At 51.4% G+C, this 16,969-nt stretch overlaps 1 protein-coding gene across 1 annotated transcript in view; it reads right to left on the reverse strand.

Moving 5' to 3' along the window:
- Positions 1-5,738, reverse strand: part of IFFO2 (intermediate filament family orphan 2) — a 37,966-nt gene extending 32,228 nt beyond the window's left edge. Inside the window, 3 exon segments of the mRNA XM_076356138.1 lie at positions 4,897-5,391; positions 5,393-5,427; positions 5,430-5,738. Of these exon segments, the coding sequence (XP_076212253.1) occupies positions 4,897-5,391; positions 5,393-5,427; positions 5,430-5,534 (635 nt within the window). The 5' untranslated portion in view covers positions 5,535-5,738.
- Positions 5,739-16,969: the final 11,231 nt, after the last annotated feature.

Here is a 16,969-nt window from a genome sequence, read left to right on the forward strand (position 1 = left end):
GTTACCACTGATACTTTAGCTTTAAAAGTTTTCAGACATTCCTCCAGGGCTTATCTCGAGCACATTTTTATTAAGTTCCCTCCTTTAAAAAAACAAGATCCAGTTAGTTTTGACGCGCACTGCCTTTGACAATGATAATCTTTGTCCTTTCCAGCTGCAGCAAATTTAAGATAATCTCTTTTTCAAGTGGACTTTATTAATCTTTCAAATGAAATACCATCCTGAGGTAAAACAATTATTTCCAGTTCAACCCTTAGTAACAGTTAAGTCTCTGGAAAAGACGACTAACATCTGGCAGACTCACTATCTGCACCAATTAAGAACAATTTTGACACCATAATATACAAATCTATTCAAGTGTTCAGACTAAAGCTCTCCACAGACAGATCAGCAGCCTTCTTGCAGCTAAAAGGGAAAAAAAAAAGGGAGAACAGGGAACGACTGCAGAAGGTTTTCACCAAGTCAGCAGACTCTGGCTGGCCACATGCAGCAGTATTTTGACTGTCATAACACACAGCGATGCGCTTAGATCTTCAAGGGAGATCTCTGCAAGTCTGGAAGCTGAAAGGTGAGACACCTCGCCCAAAGGAGCCGCCTCTCGCCAGGTCTGCGCGCTGTCCTCAGCATCGCTGCCTGACATAGTCCATATGCACGCATTTTGATGTCCTACCTCAGCCAAAAGACAGACTGTCAGCGCTTCAGCCTCGACTGGCAACGTAACTTGACTAATTGGGGGGGGGGGGGGGGGGGGGAGCACATTTGTTTCCCCCTTCCCATAACGAAGTAGATTTAAATATCTGGGTGCATGCTTACTGACAGTGACACAGGGCATCACCTTCCATTCGAGATGCTGAGGCCCCATTCAGCTCAGCTGCCTGATGCCTACGCGAAGGACCCCAAAGCACGCACGGACCAGGGGCGGGCAGTTATATAACGACAGACCCTGCTGGTTTCACATCCCCGACCGCTCTTCAGAACGCAGATTTTTCTTCTGAATAACCTAAACGGATCACAGGAGCCCAAAGTCCCTCGCAGGGCGGCGGCGCAGTCACAAGCCTGCAATTAAACCCGCTAATCCCCCTCTGTGAGGCTGGTTACCCCCGGACGGAGGGATAGATAGAACCAAGATTCAAACACTGGTCATTTAAAAACCCACAACTGTTTAATCTCACCTCAAAGAAGGTGAAGCAGAATGGTTGATTTGGGGTTTTTTTCTGTCTAGAAAAAAAAAAAAAAAAAAACACTTCACCTGTATGTTTCACCTTGCAAAATCTGACACTCGCCTCCATTTTCAGGTAACTGTCCCTGAAAGTATTTTTTTATTGAGCTAGTTTGACTGAAAAGAAAGGGGACAATTTTACCTTTTCTTGTTAAAAGGGTAGCAATAGATAAAAAGTTACAAGAGATTTGGAATCAGATCTATGGCCAAAAGCTCTTCTAAATGCTAGCAGAGTTTGAAAAAAAAAAAAAAAAAACCAAAAGAAAATGAATTTCAAGTTCATTTTTCCTATAAATCACCTCCAATTGCCAACTCCCACACCTGAAGTCATAATCCACAGTGTAAAATCATGATCATTACTAAAAAAATATTGTAAGATTAAGACGTGTTAAGTAGAAAGAGATTCACATTTATATACCATTTGTGTAAAATAACATGATCTGGGAGGGAAAAAAAAAATCAATTTTGGCCTGATATATCTGCTGGGCTCCTCGGGGGGATGTTTTCCCATTTGTACTTCAGATACAAACAAAAACATGGGTAAAATGTGATCTAGGTGCTGTACTGACTATGCACTCCAGTATTTTTTAGCCCTCAGAACTCCAAAGCAGCTTCTTGCGTTAAGATGTCCAAGAAAAACAATTTTTGGGGATGGAACAAAGGAGTTGAATGTATTTTCCTAAAATGCAGCCACTGGTAATCCCAAAAATTGCACAGACAGAATTTCATTGGAAAGAACATCTTAGATGATCTTCCATTATTAAGAGCAGCAGTAAAGCTACCTTTAAAAGAAAGGAAACAAAAGGGATTATTTCACCTCTGAATTCCACCATTGCATTTTTCAATTCACAAGTATGACATCAACGCGTGTGTGTCTTCAACAACAACAGACGCATCACACATGAGCTGCAGGTCTTTGAAGGGAGGTATTCACTGACTTCGCAATGTAATCACCTGCCTGGTGTTCTCCTGGCAGCCAAAGAGTTCAAACAAGAAACATTTGCTAGCTGTGAGCTCCTTAATCAAGTGGTCATCCTGGAAAGGAAAAAAAGCCTCCATTGTTTTAGGAAATAAACGTAACGTATCGCTACCTGCTTAAGCATTCTTGCGTGTTGAGTTGGTGGCTTATCGGTCAGGTTACAAGGCCCGATCGCTTCAAAAAGGCTGCTGTGTTCTGCTGGTTCTCGAGCTAAGCAAAATGATTATTTTCTTGGTGTGAAACACCAACAACAGTGTACAAAACCACTCAAATACACCTAGCAAACACAGTGTTCCCCACACTAAGATATCCGCAAGCAGGAGCGGTGCCATTTGAGAGGACCACCTGCCCGCTAGGCGAAGGGGCTGCCCATCGGTCTGTTTATAAACACGCGCGCGTCTTTGCAAGGTCCCAAGGCTGCGTTAGAAACTCGTGCATGCGTCTAACTTTCTGCAGGCCCTAACAGCACCGTCAGGAGACAGGCACAAGGCTTATTTTCCACTTGGAGCTCATTTTCCTAAATAAAACTGGATCAAAGGGTTCACAGCAAGATAAGGTAAACCCAAAGCACGTGTTTATATACAGGTACATACACACAAACACGCCACGACAGAGAATCCCCTCCCTGCAAAAAACAAACAGGAAAACATCGGTACCAATCTTTACAGGATTGCTGCAAACACTGCAACACCCCATTAGCTCATGATAATGAAATCGAATCGACTAATCTACTCTGACTGAGAGAACTAAATTTAAAAGAGCACAGTATTACTCCATAAGCATGCAGAAGTGTGCTCAAGGCCACAAATGAAACAGCCAATCTACCCCAAAAGAGCTTAACGAGCGATGCCCATCCGATCAGTGAAGGTCACAGACGAGTGGAATAATCATTCCAATTACACAGTAATGAACGTACCATAAAAGACACACTGCAGATATAATACTAGTGTGATACGTGTTGATATGTATTAATCCAATTTTATTTTCAGGAGAAAAACCTGTTTCAAGAGCAGGAAGGGTGGTGAGAATAAGATTTGCGATCGCCTACAAAGAGGCCCCCTTTGCTCCATTGAATTTATTTGGTTTATGGAATCCCCTTGAGTGTGCAAGCACTCACACCTGAATACAGACTGGGGGGTGAAAATTTGCTGTGTGCAAGCGAGTGAAAGCAGAACAGACAGAATCAACTACGTATCAGCAGAAAGACTGAAATTAAATGGCCCACAAGCCTCCTCTTCCCTATGAAAAAAAAAAATCACATTACCATTAAAAAGAAGAAGCATCCCCAGCTTTTGGCGACGCAACCCACACCCAACACATACCCTCCTTAACCAAGCCACCATCAAGCGCAACTTCCTCTGAAGCACCACTACTCCCATCTCCTTGGTACCAACCATAAAAACAAAAACAACCCCGTGCCATGATGGCATCGACTATTCTAGACTGAAAGAAAGAGGTCAACTTCTTTTTCCATCCAGATTCAGTAGGTGCTCCAGCCACAAAGTACAGAGCAATCAAGGCACGCAAGCTTTGAGGAGATGCACTGAAAGTAGACGGTACTTCAGTTAACAAATAGGCCAGAAATTACTACTTGAACAGCATATGCCTGCCTATAAAACCTCTCTAAACCGAGTGAATTCCCAAGGAGAGGTCTGTTATAAAAGCTGATGACTAGAGGTATGCAAAGAGCACACTGCAGTCCTGTTACCCTGGACAGAAGAAATTCAGCTACGCTTCACAGGCCACAGAGCCGAGAAATGCCGGCTGCCTCCAAAAATAAAAATAAGAAAGGATTAAATTTGTTCTGCAGGAAAAAAAAAAAAAAAATACACGGCTGGGAAAGGAAGAAACGCATTTTAAGCCTAAAGATGACAAAACTCCAAAACGGGAGTGCCCACGCCAGCCCCAAAGGACAGGCAGCTCGTCAGACAATGCAGGAATCTCCCTGCAGAATCCCAACTACCTTTTTTTTTTTTCCTCCTCTGGCCTCCATCTCTGCCACAGCGACGTTGAGCAGGCAAATACAGCAAACCGAAGGGAACGCTATCCATCACCGGGGGGAGAAGAGGACCGGTTAAAACCCCAGGGCTTCCCAACAGGCTAAGAGAAACCTCCAGATTACCAGGGTTTACAAAGGCTGTCGTTAGGGCTTTTGTTTTGAGTAATTCAGAGGAACATCTTGGAGTGCAAGCCTTCCCCTGCAGTATTTGCAACCCAAATATTGCAGCACTGAGCTAATTTCGGAGAGCTGGCACACGAAATCGACTACTGGAGTGATTAGTCCAGAAAATGAAGGCAAGCTAAATTTAGGAATAACTATGCAACGCAGTATTAATAACAGATTATTTCCCTTCTCCAAAAAGGATTTTTTTTAAGTTTGCTTTTTTTTTTTTTTAAGTCAAGCTGACAATGCTCCTTTTTAAGATCAAGGCTCTCCAGCCTCCCAGGGAAGGTCCCTACAGTTTTCTGGACGCCAAGCTGAGGTGCAAACCCCCCCTCTCTCCCCGAGGAAGAGCCTCCCCCCAAACCCAGGGGAGGGAGCCCCGGGGTGGGGGGGGGGAGGCCTGTCCCCGAGGGTCTCCCCGCGCTTCCTCCGCCCCAAGGAGGGGCTCGCCCCTTTCCCCGCACTGCAGGAGCGGGCGGCCCGCATCCCCCCCCCCCCCCCGCAGGCTCATTCCCCCCCCCTCCAGCCGCTCACTTTCTCTTGTACTCATCCCGCTCCCGCTTGACTTTGGCCAGCACGTTGTAGAGGGCGCGGATCTCGGGGGTGATGGTGTCGATCTGCACCCCGACGCCGTCCGGATGGATCCAGGAGACACCGGGCCCCTGCACCGTCTCCAACCCTCCGCCTCCGGTACGCCGCACCTGGGTGTAGCTCCAGATGGTGCCGGGCAAACGGCTGTAGTGAGGCGGCGAGGCGAGGGGAGCGGCGGCCGGCCCGTGGCCGGGGCCCGGCGGCGGCAGCAGCAGGGGGGGACCGGAATCGGTCTGCACGGCCTGGTCGCGGGAGAAGGTCTTGTAGCGCAGGCGGCGGTCGCGCTCGCTCTGCTGGGCCGCCAGCTGCTTCTCCAGCAGCCGGTTGCGCCGCTCCAGCTCGTGGACCTTGGCCAAGAAGCAGCGGAACCGCACGTTCAGCCCCTTCAGCAGGTGGATGTTGGAGCCCAGATCGTTACGAAGCGCCGCCGTTACCGGCGGGCCCCCCGCCGCCGCCGCCGCCGCCGCCGCCGCCGGGCTCCCGGGGCCGCCGCCGCCGCCGGGCCCCAGCGGGCAGGAGGCGGCGGCCGCCGCGCCGGGGGAGAAGGCGCGGGCCATCTCCCCGAAGAGCAGCGAGTTCATCGCCCGGCGGCCGCCTCAGCCCCTGAGGTGAGGTGAGGCGAGGTGAGGTGGGGGCGGGGGGCGGCTGCGGCCGGAAGCGGCGGTTTAACGGTCGCCGAGGCGGAGTGACCGTTGGGGAGCGCGCGGGCCGCTAACGGCCGCCGGGACGGACGCTGAGGAGAGAAGGGAGGACTGGTACCGGTGCCGCCGCCGCCTCCTCGCGCTCCTGCGGCTGCCGCCGCCGCTGCCCGGGCACTGAGCGGCCGCCGGTGCGGGGCGGGCCCGGCTCCGCCTCGCCGCGCCCCCGGCGCCGGCGGCTGCGGGCAGCGCTGCCGCTAGGCCACGCCCCACCGCCAGGCCACGTCCCTCCCCCGAAGCGTCGAGCTTCCCGAAACCACGCCCCTTTCCCCGTGACCACGCCCCGTGTCTCCGCCCCTTCCCTCAAGCCACGCCCCCGCGGCGCCGCATGTGCGCGGCGGGTCCCTCCACGTGTCCCCAGCGAGGCCTCACCGGGGGGGGGGGGGGGGGGGGGGGGTGATTTTGGGGGGCGTGAGGGGGGTCCAACAGCGCTCCTGATCCCTCCGCCTGCCCCCAGATTAATTGGCTGACGTAAAATAAATGAGGAAGCGTCGCTCTGCCCTGTGAAGTGCTCCCTGCCCCCGCCTTCGCATCGCTGCTTTTGGCTCCCGGGGAAATCACCTAATTGGCAAGATCAAATTATAAGGGGTGAATTTTGTTATCCCAATGCAGAGTCCTGCCTAAGTGCTAAACAACATTGATATTATAACAATTAAGTTATTAAATAAGCGTTTCCCAACTGCTGCTCCCGGACCTGTGAGCCACTCGGCAATCAAAGGATATTGTTTAATTGAATTACGTGACTACTCCGTTGCACTGCCACGGATCGGAGCGATGCTTCATGAGCAAGCGAAGTACACAGGAAACTCTCGGTAACGCTGATGTAAAGCTGTAGTAACCCTATCCGCTCTAATAGTTTTTGCAATAAAAATACGGTGCTTTGCCGGGTGATATTTAGATTAAAATACACGGGCAATATTTCTATTAAACTACACGGGCAGCGGAATCCACTTGCTGAAACTCCATCAGCACCCGCGAGCCGCGCTCGGCGCCGTAACCGAAAGCTCTTCAGAGGGCTCTGTTAAGGTGCTACAAGCCCGTGTTTTCCCAGCGCCTCCTGGAAAAATAAACAAACGTACTGGGTGGAGGCACTTTATTAAAAGGGTGACTCAAAGAAACACCTGAAAAGATTATCTCTCCCTGAGCACAAAAACACTTCAGCCTCAGTTTATGCAGACCGTAACCTGTGTTCATCGCTGAGGTTATGGGCAGACACCTTTAATACCTTGGTCACCTGGGCACGGCTGTAGCTGCTGATGTTGGGGACCGTCGATGCACCAAACGGAGCCCTATTTTAAAATAAAAATTGCAGCTCACTGGGAAACGTTTCCGTGGCGCGTACCCCCCGCAGATTCACAGCAATACCTGCAAAGTGCAAGAAAGAGTAAAACTGCCAATAATAAGGTGATTATTAGGGGCAGAAGCCAGGCAAGAGCAGGTTTCTCCCAGATCTGGGTTAATTTGCCATTTTTTAGGCACACGGCATCCTCGCTGGCAGGCAGGGATGTCGGAAAGAGCCGGGTGATTTCAGAAACCGCCGAAACAGCGTGGTCAACAGCTGGGAAAATCCTGTTGAACAACAAGAGATATTTTATTTTTTCCCTTAAGGAAGCAGGAAAACATCAGAGGGAACGATAAACCGGCCAGTTAATTAATGCTTTTGTACCTGCCCGGTGAGACGATGCATGGCGTGATTGCTCGTTAGGCAGCACCCATTGCCACGGCAGTGAAGACGGGTTCGCCGGGGCCCATCCGAAGGTCATTAAATCAATGAGTCTTTTTCCTAACGGGCTTTGGCTCATCCCCGGGATGCGTACGGTCACCACCAGCATCCCGCTCCGCCGCCGGGCTACGGTTCCGTCCCAGCCCCTGAAAGTCAATCACAACAATTAATTAGGCTTAGGCTCGGAGAAATGGGAGTCCCTCTTCCACGAGGGCTCGGGCAACCGCGGAGCTGACCCGCTGCCACCGACAGTGTGCCGAGCAGCCGCGGTCCGGCGCGTGGGATACCCCGCGGCGGCTGGGGACATTCCTGTAGGGATTCCTCCGATTCCTGCCGTGGAAAGCTCTCCGCTGCCTGCCAATTGCAGATATAAATAATGAAGCACTGATTAGCCGTTTCCTATTTGGACAGGGAGGAAAAGGGATGGGAAATAGTGCTATTTCTGAACGCAGAAACTATCTGGCAATTAAATAACGGTGGCCACCCCTAGCGATGCTAATAATAATGCGCTGGATTTATTTTGGCTCTCAGTTGCTTCACCCAAACGCAGGCTGAAGCGGGGGCTGAGGAATCTGGATCCTTGGATTTGATTTTTACATCCATTTTTACCTTCGCTTTGTTAGCATCCCTCACTCACAATCCTCAGTGACTGTTTCAGGACTGCTCTCTACATCTGCTTAGGGTTTTTTTTTAATATTAATTTTCCTGGGTTTGGTTTTACATTGCAGCTTTGTTAGTCTGACGCTCGTGGAAAGTTGTTGTTTCCTTGGGTCCGTCTTCCTTCAAAATAACTATTTTTCAGCCAAACCAAACCAAACTCGGCAGCCTCACCAGCGAACACGTACTGTGCTGAGTTACAGCCTGTCGTGGTTTAACCCCAGCCGGCAACTAAGCACCGCACAGCCGCTCGCTCGCTCCCCCCCAGTGGGATGGGGGAGAGAATCAGAAGGGTGAAAGTGAGAAAACTTGTGGGTTGAGATAAAGACAGTTTAATAGGTAAAGCAAAAGCTGCACACACAAGCAAAGCAAAACAAGGAATTCATTCACTGCTTCCCCTGGGCAGGCAGGTGTTCAGCCATCCCCAGGACAGCAGGGCTCCATCACCCGTAACGGTGACTTGGGAAGACAAACGCCATCGCTCCGAACGTCCCCCCTTCCTCCTTCTTCCCCCAGCTTTATGTGCTGAGCATGACGCCATATGGTGTGGGATATCCCTTGGGTCACTTGGGGTCAGCTCTCCCAGCTGTGTCCCCTCCCAGCTTCTTGTGCCCCCCCAGCCCGCTCGCTGGTGGGGTGGGGTGAGGAGCAGAAAAGGCCTTGACTCTGTGTCAGCACTGCTCAGCAATAACGAAAACATCCCTGTGTTATCAACACTGTTTTCAGCGCAACCCCAAAACAGAGCCCCGTACCAGCTACTGTGAAGAAAATTAACACTCTCCCAGCCAAAACCAGCACACAGCCAATACATGATGCTCCCCCGGGCTGACGTGGATCGCCACTGAGTTACGGTTTGAATAAATCCCCCTCTAAAACAAAGAAGCAAAAATCCTTTGGCTTAACACCTGTAAAAGCCCTCAGAAATGCCCAACTCAATAACCTCAGCGGGAACAGGGGACCCCTCCTTGGCTCCGACTTTCCAGCATCGTGGTGAAGCAGCATCTCCTCCAAAGCCCCCGGCGACCTGCAGCATCCCTCCCTCATCCCCCTTCCTATTCCCTTGGGCCGCGGTAACCACCCGAGCCTGCTCTTCACCCACCTCAGAGATGGAAAAGGGTGATTTATTCACCCTGGACTCTGCAGTCATGAGAGGTAGCTTCTTTCTGAGGCTGCCGTTTAACAACCAGCAAGCTTCAGTGGTTAAACTGGGATTAGTATCGCTCACCTGGGGCTCTTACCCTTGCACCGCAGTTTGCTGCCTGAATAAGGGTATTTGGGCAAACCAGGCTGCTGAAATAAGTGGAATTTTTAACAGTGCCTTCCCCAAAACGGTTGGTTTCTAACCCAGACCCGTGTGATGGTGCACGAGCATCAGCGGGGCGATGGGATTAGCAGCTGATGAGTTGCTGCAATGAGCCCTGCCACATCCCGGCTGCATTTTCAGCTGGCAAAGCGTTTCCGATTCCAGCCGGCCCCTTTCCCCGCACGCTCCCGCGGTTGCATCAGCATGGGGGCTGTTTCTTGAGAAATCGGAGCAGAAACCATCCCTGCCTGCCCGCGCCCTGCAACAGGCACGTGGGAAGATGGGCAAGAACGTGCCGGCTGCCTCCGGTGACTCAGACCCCGCCGAACGCACCCGGTCGTTGCACGAAGACGCGAAGGCTGCGCCTCTTTGCACATCGCCGAGGTGTCGCTCGGTGGAGAAAGGGCCGGGTTAGTCACCGGGGTTATCGTTTCAAGCCGTATAAGGGAAGCCCTTGGACCGTGCTGGGGATTGCATCGGTCACCACGTCATGCTGCAGAAACAGAAAATATTTGGCAGGTTGGCTGCTATCGATAATGCAGGAGGAATGAGTTACATTAGCAGTTACAAAACCAGCAATTTTTCCTCCCTGCAGGTTCCTTATCGCCTTTAAAGGAAGTTTCTCCTCCTCAAACAGTGTTTTTTCCCCCGTGTACTTTCTACCTGTTCTATCAGCTCACGTGAAATAGGAGCTGCTGCTTAAATCCAGCACCTTCTCCCATTGCAGGTCTATTCCTTTGCTCCAGTCGCTTTTTCGGAGGTAAAAAAATCTCATTTTGCCACATTTGGGGGTTTTATGTTTATCAGCACCGCAAAACAGAGCTCGGTGGCAGAAAGGGATGCTGAGGGTCTGCTCACACGCGGCCGAAGAGCTACGTTTGTCCTCAGCCCATCAGCAGTGAATTGGGGATGCAAAGGATGGACCCAGGCTGGTTGACTTCAGCGCACCCCTCATCCCCTCTCACCCAGGCTGGGGCTGATCTTCTCTATGGAGATCACGTAAATATTTTGGAAACAAAAGCTTCTGCACCAGGTTCAACCCAGAAAGGTGGGTGAACTCAGGAGGCAGGGGCGCAGCAAGAGATAAAGATGCTGAGAGCGACTGGGAAGCATCCACTGAGTTGGAGTGGTTGAGACATGCCGTAGTATTTCCTTGGAAACTGTGGCAATATTCATCGCTCCCTTAGTAACCAAATATTTCTATCTGTATTGAGTACAGCAGCAAATATGCATCAATAAGCCCATACAGGCCGCCGCAGGCGCGTTTTAGGGCACAGTGATTGCTTTGGCAGCTCGTTGAGGATAATTGCAGGATGCTGCATCGTTAGTTTGTGCTTGCCCAAGCGCACAGTTTCAGTCCCGTTGGTGCTAAGCTTTTCATTCTGCAGGTAGCAGGTAGGGCCTGGCCTGATTAATTTAAATGTGGAACAACTTTCAAAGAATTTTTGTCTTTTGGGAAAAGATACGATATGATTTCTTTTTCGCTGTTCCTCCACGCTTCGCAGCCCGCGCTGGGCTCAGCGATGGGTTGAGCAGCAAAGCCCAGAGCACAGAAGACGGCTAAGTTGAATTGGGATATATTTTTAGCTCCCTGTCTAAATCTCTCTTCCAGAAGCCATTAGCTGAGTTATTTTCATTCCTCGTGCTGTGGGGTTTTTAGCCTGACATGTTTTGCGCGACACAGGATGAAGACAAGCTTCCTGGTGGGAGCTGGTGATGGGAGTACGGGATGTGGCTGGCTTGGGCACCCCGCTCCGCTCCGGGGCTGGGTTTCCTCCGAGCATCCCGCTCCCTGGGCAGGCATCTCTTGCCTCCCCTCCTTCTCCGCCGGCGTGGGACAACGGGGTCTGCCATATAGAGGGGATCCTGTTTGCTATCGCCCCCTGGACCACTCCAGCCCTCCGCCTCCCACCCTGAACCCGGAGGGATGCTCGTAGCAGCCGCAAGAAAACTTGGTGTCAGCGGAGTGAGTCAATGAGCCGAAGCTTTCGGAGCGGCTCCCCTCTTGGATTTCCCAATGTCCCGGGGTGTTTCTGAGGGAGAGGTCCTCGGGTGGAGCACCTTGACAGCTAGACGCCCTGTTTTCAATGATTCCCAGCCCATAATGCAGCCCGGTGGCCTATGGCTGGTAAATACCTTTCCACCGCGCCAGCTGATGCAGTCACCGAGCTTGTTATATCAAATCTGCTTACAGCAGGCAAAATACGGACCGAGGGAAGAGAAATATTAATGACCTGGCACTCGGGAGACATACCTTTAATGTCTGATCTCATCATTTGGGAATTAGCTTTTTGTCATCAAATACTAGGAATAATTAAAGGATGGCGCTGGGTTTAGAACGCACTCATATTTGTTCATTAAATAAGATTAAAAAAAATGGCCTGGGAGAAGTTGCAGGGATTAAACGCCCAAAGAATGGCTCGTGGGGTGTCCCGACACGCAGCTGCTCAGCTGCCTGGACGATGTAGCAAGCACCAACGCCAACACAACAGATAACCAGAGATACCAACGCAACATCGCAAACACCCATTAGGGGCTGAAAACGAGATTTTATCGGCCGGGCACACGTGCTATCCCGGGGCGCCGCGGTTTTAGCTTTCATTGCTATGCAGGGCTGTAATTTGCGTTCAAGCCCCAGAGGACTTCAGCCTTTGCAGGAGCATCCCAAGCCCTTTCCCATCCCAATTTCCCCATCTGCGGGGTTGAGGACAGTGCTTACTTACCCCAGGGGCACGCGCCGAGGGTTACTGAGGTCCTGTTGCCACAACGCTTGGGAAAGAACAAGCACGAAGCGGGATTATTATTAATAACAGTAATTATTGAGGTTATCATCATGGTGGTAAAGATCCCTACATCTAAATGGTTCGAGCCTGACAGCCCATTAATAAGCGGGTATCCCTGGCTGCCCTGCCCTCCGCCTCCTTCCCCAACTTAAAGCATCTCCTTTATTCCTCCCCCACCTCCTCCAGCCTTCACCGCTTCCCCACGGCGGGGAAAGATGCAAAAGAGGCCAGACCCGACGTCGCTGGCAAGACCAGCCGAGACTAAACATGATGTTTTTCATATTTCTATATTTTTGTTAAAAAAAGCCCAGCCTCTCTTCATATATCAAAGCTGAACTTAAACCACAAACAGCTTAATTTTTGCAATTTCAGCTTAATATATGCCCTTCTCTCTATCATACGCCTTCCCCAGAAAGGCTGCAGGGAGGGTGCTATCCTGCTTCTCCAGTGACATGAGACCAACGCAAAAAAAAAAAAATATAAAAATCAATGTATTCCCCCTGCGGAGCAGGTCGGGGTTAATCACAGCGGCCACAAAAGCAGACCTGGGCTCTCTACATTGAAACCATTTCTCCTGCGGCTCCGGGGCCCCCCTGGACATTTGCAGGTCACTGAGGACTTTGCTGGAGGGTTGCACCAGGTTTGGCTGGAGTTCGCCCGCAGCTCAGGCTCGGTTATGATTCACCTAAAAGTGGTTTGTATTTTACGAGGGAAGGGAGCAGGCTGAGTCAGGCAGAGGAGTGTCAGGGCAGCGGCACATTTCCCGAAGGAAGCCCCTGCTTTATTGGAGTGGGAAATCCATCGCGAGGTGCCTGGTGCTCCCGGGGTGATGTAGGAAGGGGCGGGAGAGCTCTGCAGCAGCCGCCTGTGCGAATTAGGCAACGGGGAAAGCGTCTGATCCCTCCTGGGCTCGTGGCAACGGTGGGACGAAGGGAAAAATCATTACAGGGCAGGAGAGGAGGTTTGGAGAGAGACTGCAACTCCCGCTTCAAATCTGGGACCTGTAGCGACAGAGCCTGGATGCAGGGAATAGCACTGAGCACGGGGTTCTCCTGCTCTAATAAAAGCTTAATAAGCACTGTGAAAATAAATAAAATCTTTCAAGAGGCAGCGGCCTCTTTACACACCTCAGCGGGCTGAAAGCTGCGTTTCCCCGCCCCTGGGGATGCTGCCTTTTGGCAGCCTGGGGGCCTTTTGGCGATGCCTGGGGGCCCCCAACCTGCCTCGGGTCTCAGCGTTAAAACACGGCGCAAGGGCTTCCCCTCGACGCGTCATTTGCACCGTTTTCTTTTTAATCTTGGCTAAACAGCATCTCATCCTACCAGCACGTTGCCCTTCAGGAGGAGGAGAGGGATCTCTGCCGATCTCCGGGGTTTTGGTAAAAGGGATGGAGCCGGCAGTTCCAGTCGATGTGAACCAGCAGGATCAATCCTGCCAAAAAAATCCACAAAGGGGGGTTTAACCATTATTTTGTTCCCTCTTGGAAACGAGCAAGGGAATAACTATTCCTGGAGGTTCAGGCAGTTGCGGCTGCCTTCTCCCAGCAACTTCGAGTACCTTGGGGGGACATCCCTAAAGTGATTTTGTACTTAATTCGCTCGAGCATCTTTTCCAGCGGTCCTCGCAAGCTGCGCGGCTTGTTTTTCTCCGTGCCCTCGATTCTGTACGCGTGAGTTGTGAATCATCCCTGCTTGGGGTGATAACGTGGCCGGGCTGCGCCCCAGCGACGTGCAGCAAACAAGTCAAGGCCAAGCTTGATTTTTTTTATCTGGAGGCAGGCGGGGAGCAGAAACAGGACCCAAGGGGTGGCTTCTAAATAAGCTCGCACGGACCACGGGAGGTCTCCTGAGATGCGCTGGGAAAGCTGCTCCTTAGGCTGGCAGGGTGGCCGTTCTCCGGAGCAGCTAAAAACTTGCCTGGTTTCACTTGTGAATTTAAAGGCAATTTGGGAACCTGGACTTGGTGCTTTTTGTACTCATTTATGTCACTTACCTGCTCGGAGGATGTCCGATCTAGTCCTCAAGCTCGACGGGGCATAAATCAGTAAGGAATAAGCCCCAAACTGAAAACAGGGGTGGCCCAAAAGGCCAGGCTGAGGCAGGGAGGGAATTTTGCAGAAGATTTGCTTTATTGTCCCAGGCAGACGGCAAAGCCGGCGCAACGGTGCCCACTGTTTGCATAGCGGGCGCTGCAAGGGCTGTGCTCACAGTGCGGCAAAAGCGGTTATTCCTGCAACAGAGACGGAAAGGGCCGGGCTGGCGGAGCCCGGTGTGATCTTCCTGGGGGAAAAGGTGCTCAACGGCTAAAATAAACACGTGGGACTCGATACAGGTTCGTGCAGGCGAGGGACGGGGACGGTGCAGTGTCCATGCAGTGGCTGGCGATGCTGAGAGCAAGACGGGAAGAAGACGAGGTTTGCAGAGCCAGGAGCTGACGAGCAGGGGACGGATAATTCAGCTAACGATGCTGCAGCAGCAGGGACAGCCCAGCCCTGCGCTGTGCCCTTCAGATGAGCAAACTGGGGGTCTTTCCCTGGGAATTAGCTGCCCAGCACGGAGAAAAGCCTCTGTGCTTCCCAGAGCCAGCGGTTCGGGCACCTTGGGAGGCATTTTGGTAAAATAAAAACGTCGAACCCCGTTTCAGCCAACACACGACACAAACTCTTCTGCCAGGGTAAGCGCAAGCCCCGCCGTAGGAGCTGTTTTCACGTGGTTCAGCGGTGCATGTCTGGTGTCTCGCTTCTTTGCTGTAGGCTCCTTGAGCAACGTCTCAGCATCGCCTCGGCAGAAACCGGTAATGGTTTTGTATGAAAGGGTTTTTTGCTGTTTAATACCGAGGTAGCCTTCGGTACTGTGTGCGCTCAAACATAGTAAGGCTCCCCAAAACCTTTGGACAAAGGGAAAAGAGGCTTCTCACTCCAAATTTCTGCATCGGAAACTGCAACCCCGAGATGTACCCACGTAATCGTCGAGGCTCCACCACGGTCTTGCTGAACGCACGTGATCCACGTGTCCTTGGCCTGCCTGAAAAACAAGCCGCATGGACGCGTGTCCAGGGAGATAAATCACTTTTCCTGCATCAGAAAAAGTCCAGGGAATCTTTTATGGCATCGAAACATTGCAGCTCACAGTGTGTTTATGCTCAGCAGCTCTAATCCACCGCCTGTTTGAAAATACTTCCAGGCATTTGCAGTAAGAGACAAAACACAGGAGAGAAACTTGGACGGAGAGCTAGTCGGAAGCGTCGGTAGCAGGGCAGAGAGGAGCGGGAGGAAGGCTTCCCATCCCAGCAGGACAGCTGTCGGAAAGAGCACCCAGCCGTGCAAAGCTTCCAGAAGGGCATTTGCCTGGCTTGAAAAAGGGAATTGCGACGGGAGGAGGCAGCAGGACAAAGGAACCCATCATGACACACGAGGGGGAAGGTCAAGGGCTTCCCATCTTTACGGAACAAGCCCCGGGTGCCAGGCGGTTTTGCTCGGGTACCACCTGCCCGATGGGCTTGTGCGATGGCAGAAGCGAGTCGTGGCAGTGGCAACTAATGAACTCAGGCTCAGGGGGGCTTTTTTACCTGCTGCAGGCGCGAGAGCCTGGCGCGTCCCTGCCGAAGCTGGTGCCCGGGGCAGGGCTGGGTGCTTTGTTCTCCCTGGGAGGTATCGTTCCCAAGATGAATTAATAAACAATTAGCAGAGTTTGACCCAGTCTGAACAGCCATCGCAAGGACACCAGATCATCTCACGGAAGCTCTTGCCCATGAAGTCAGGTTCAAAGCAATCGCGGGGGTCACACTGGCTCTCGTGCATCGCAAAGGATTTTTTTTCCCCAAAAAATGTCTCTTGCAAATAAACTATTTTTTTTTGGAGAGGGGGTTGACTCTTTATTGTTCGGCTAGTGATTTGGTTCATCAGTTTGAATCATTTTATCCGTTTTGAGGCATTTTCCCTCAGTCTTGCTCCTCTCCTAGTTCTAATTTAAGTAACACGCTTCCCCCAAAAGTCTTTGCTGACTTCCCCAGCCCCAGCCTGCGGGGGGTTTTGCAGCCTGGAGCGCATCGCCTTTGTGCAGTACTGCGAATGTTTGAGCCTCTGTGTGTGGCCTGCGTCAGCTGAAACTTTCCAAAACACTTTTCTTTTGTTCTTGTCCCTGTCTAGGTCTTCTGGGGTTGTTATTGTTAGTCTTTAGTCCCTCCCAAGCTATTCTGCTCCGCAGAAGCACTATCATGCTGTTTCAACCTTCTTTTCCAATCTGGCTTCCCCGTAAATCACGGCCCTCTCATGCTCTGGGCAGGGAGGCACTTGATATGCCGCCTTTATTTTCCAAAATACATCTCTGGGCCTTTGCAAAACCCTCTAGGATAGCTCCGAGTAGTTTATTGCAACTGTGCTTATACTGGTAAGGACACAGTTTATGACCTCCTTTTAAGATTCTACTTCCTCACAGTTGTAGTAACATCGGTGAACAAATGGCGATCGTGTTCTGCTCCTGGTAAGTTTAAGGATCTGCGGATCCAACTGCACGGGTAGAAAGAGGATTATTTGCTGGTATAAACTTTACCAGTTCCTGCAATAGCAGAGACTGTTTTCGCAAAAGACCTGTGCCAGCATAAACAGAGCTATACCAGGATTCGCATCAGCAAAAACTGGATCTACGCTGAAGTTACCTAGTTAGGTAAGGTGAAGAAAGGTACTGCGCAAGGTATGTGTAACATCCTTCTTTGTGCCAGTGAGGCAACAGCTGTGAAGCAAAAGCTGAGGGACTGCCTGGCACGCTGTGGCTGAAGGGGAAAAGATGTGTTTTTCTGTGAAAAGACAGTAAGTAGGTAGCAAGGCAGCTTAGTATTCCTCCCCTGCTTTCTG

Source organism: Aptenodytes patagonicus, chromosome 19 (genome assembly GCF_965638725.1).
Source record: "Aptenodytes patagonicus chromosome 19, bAptPat1.pri.cur, whole genome shotgun sequence".
In the NCBI taxonomy this organism is placed as follows: Eukaryota; Metazoa; Chordata; class Aves; order Sphenisciformes; family Spheniscidae; genus Aptenodytes; species Aptenodytes patagonicus.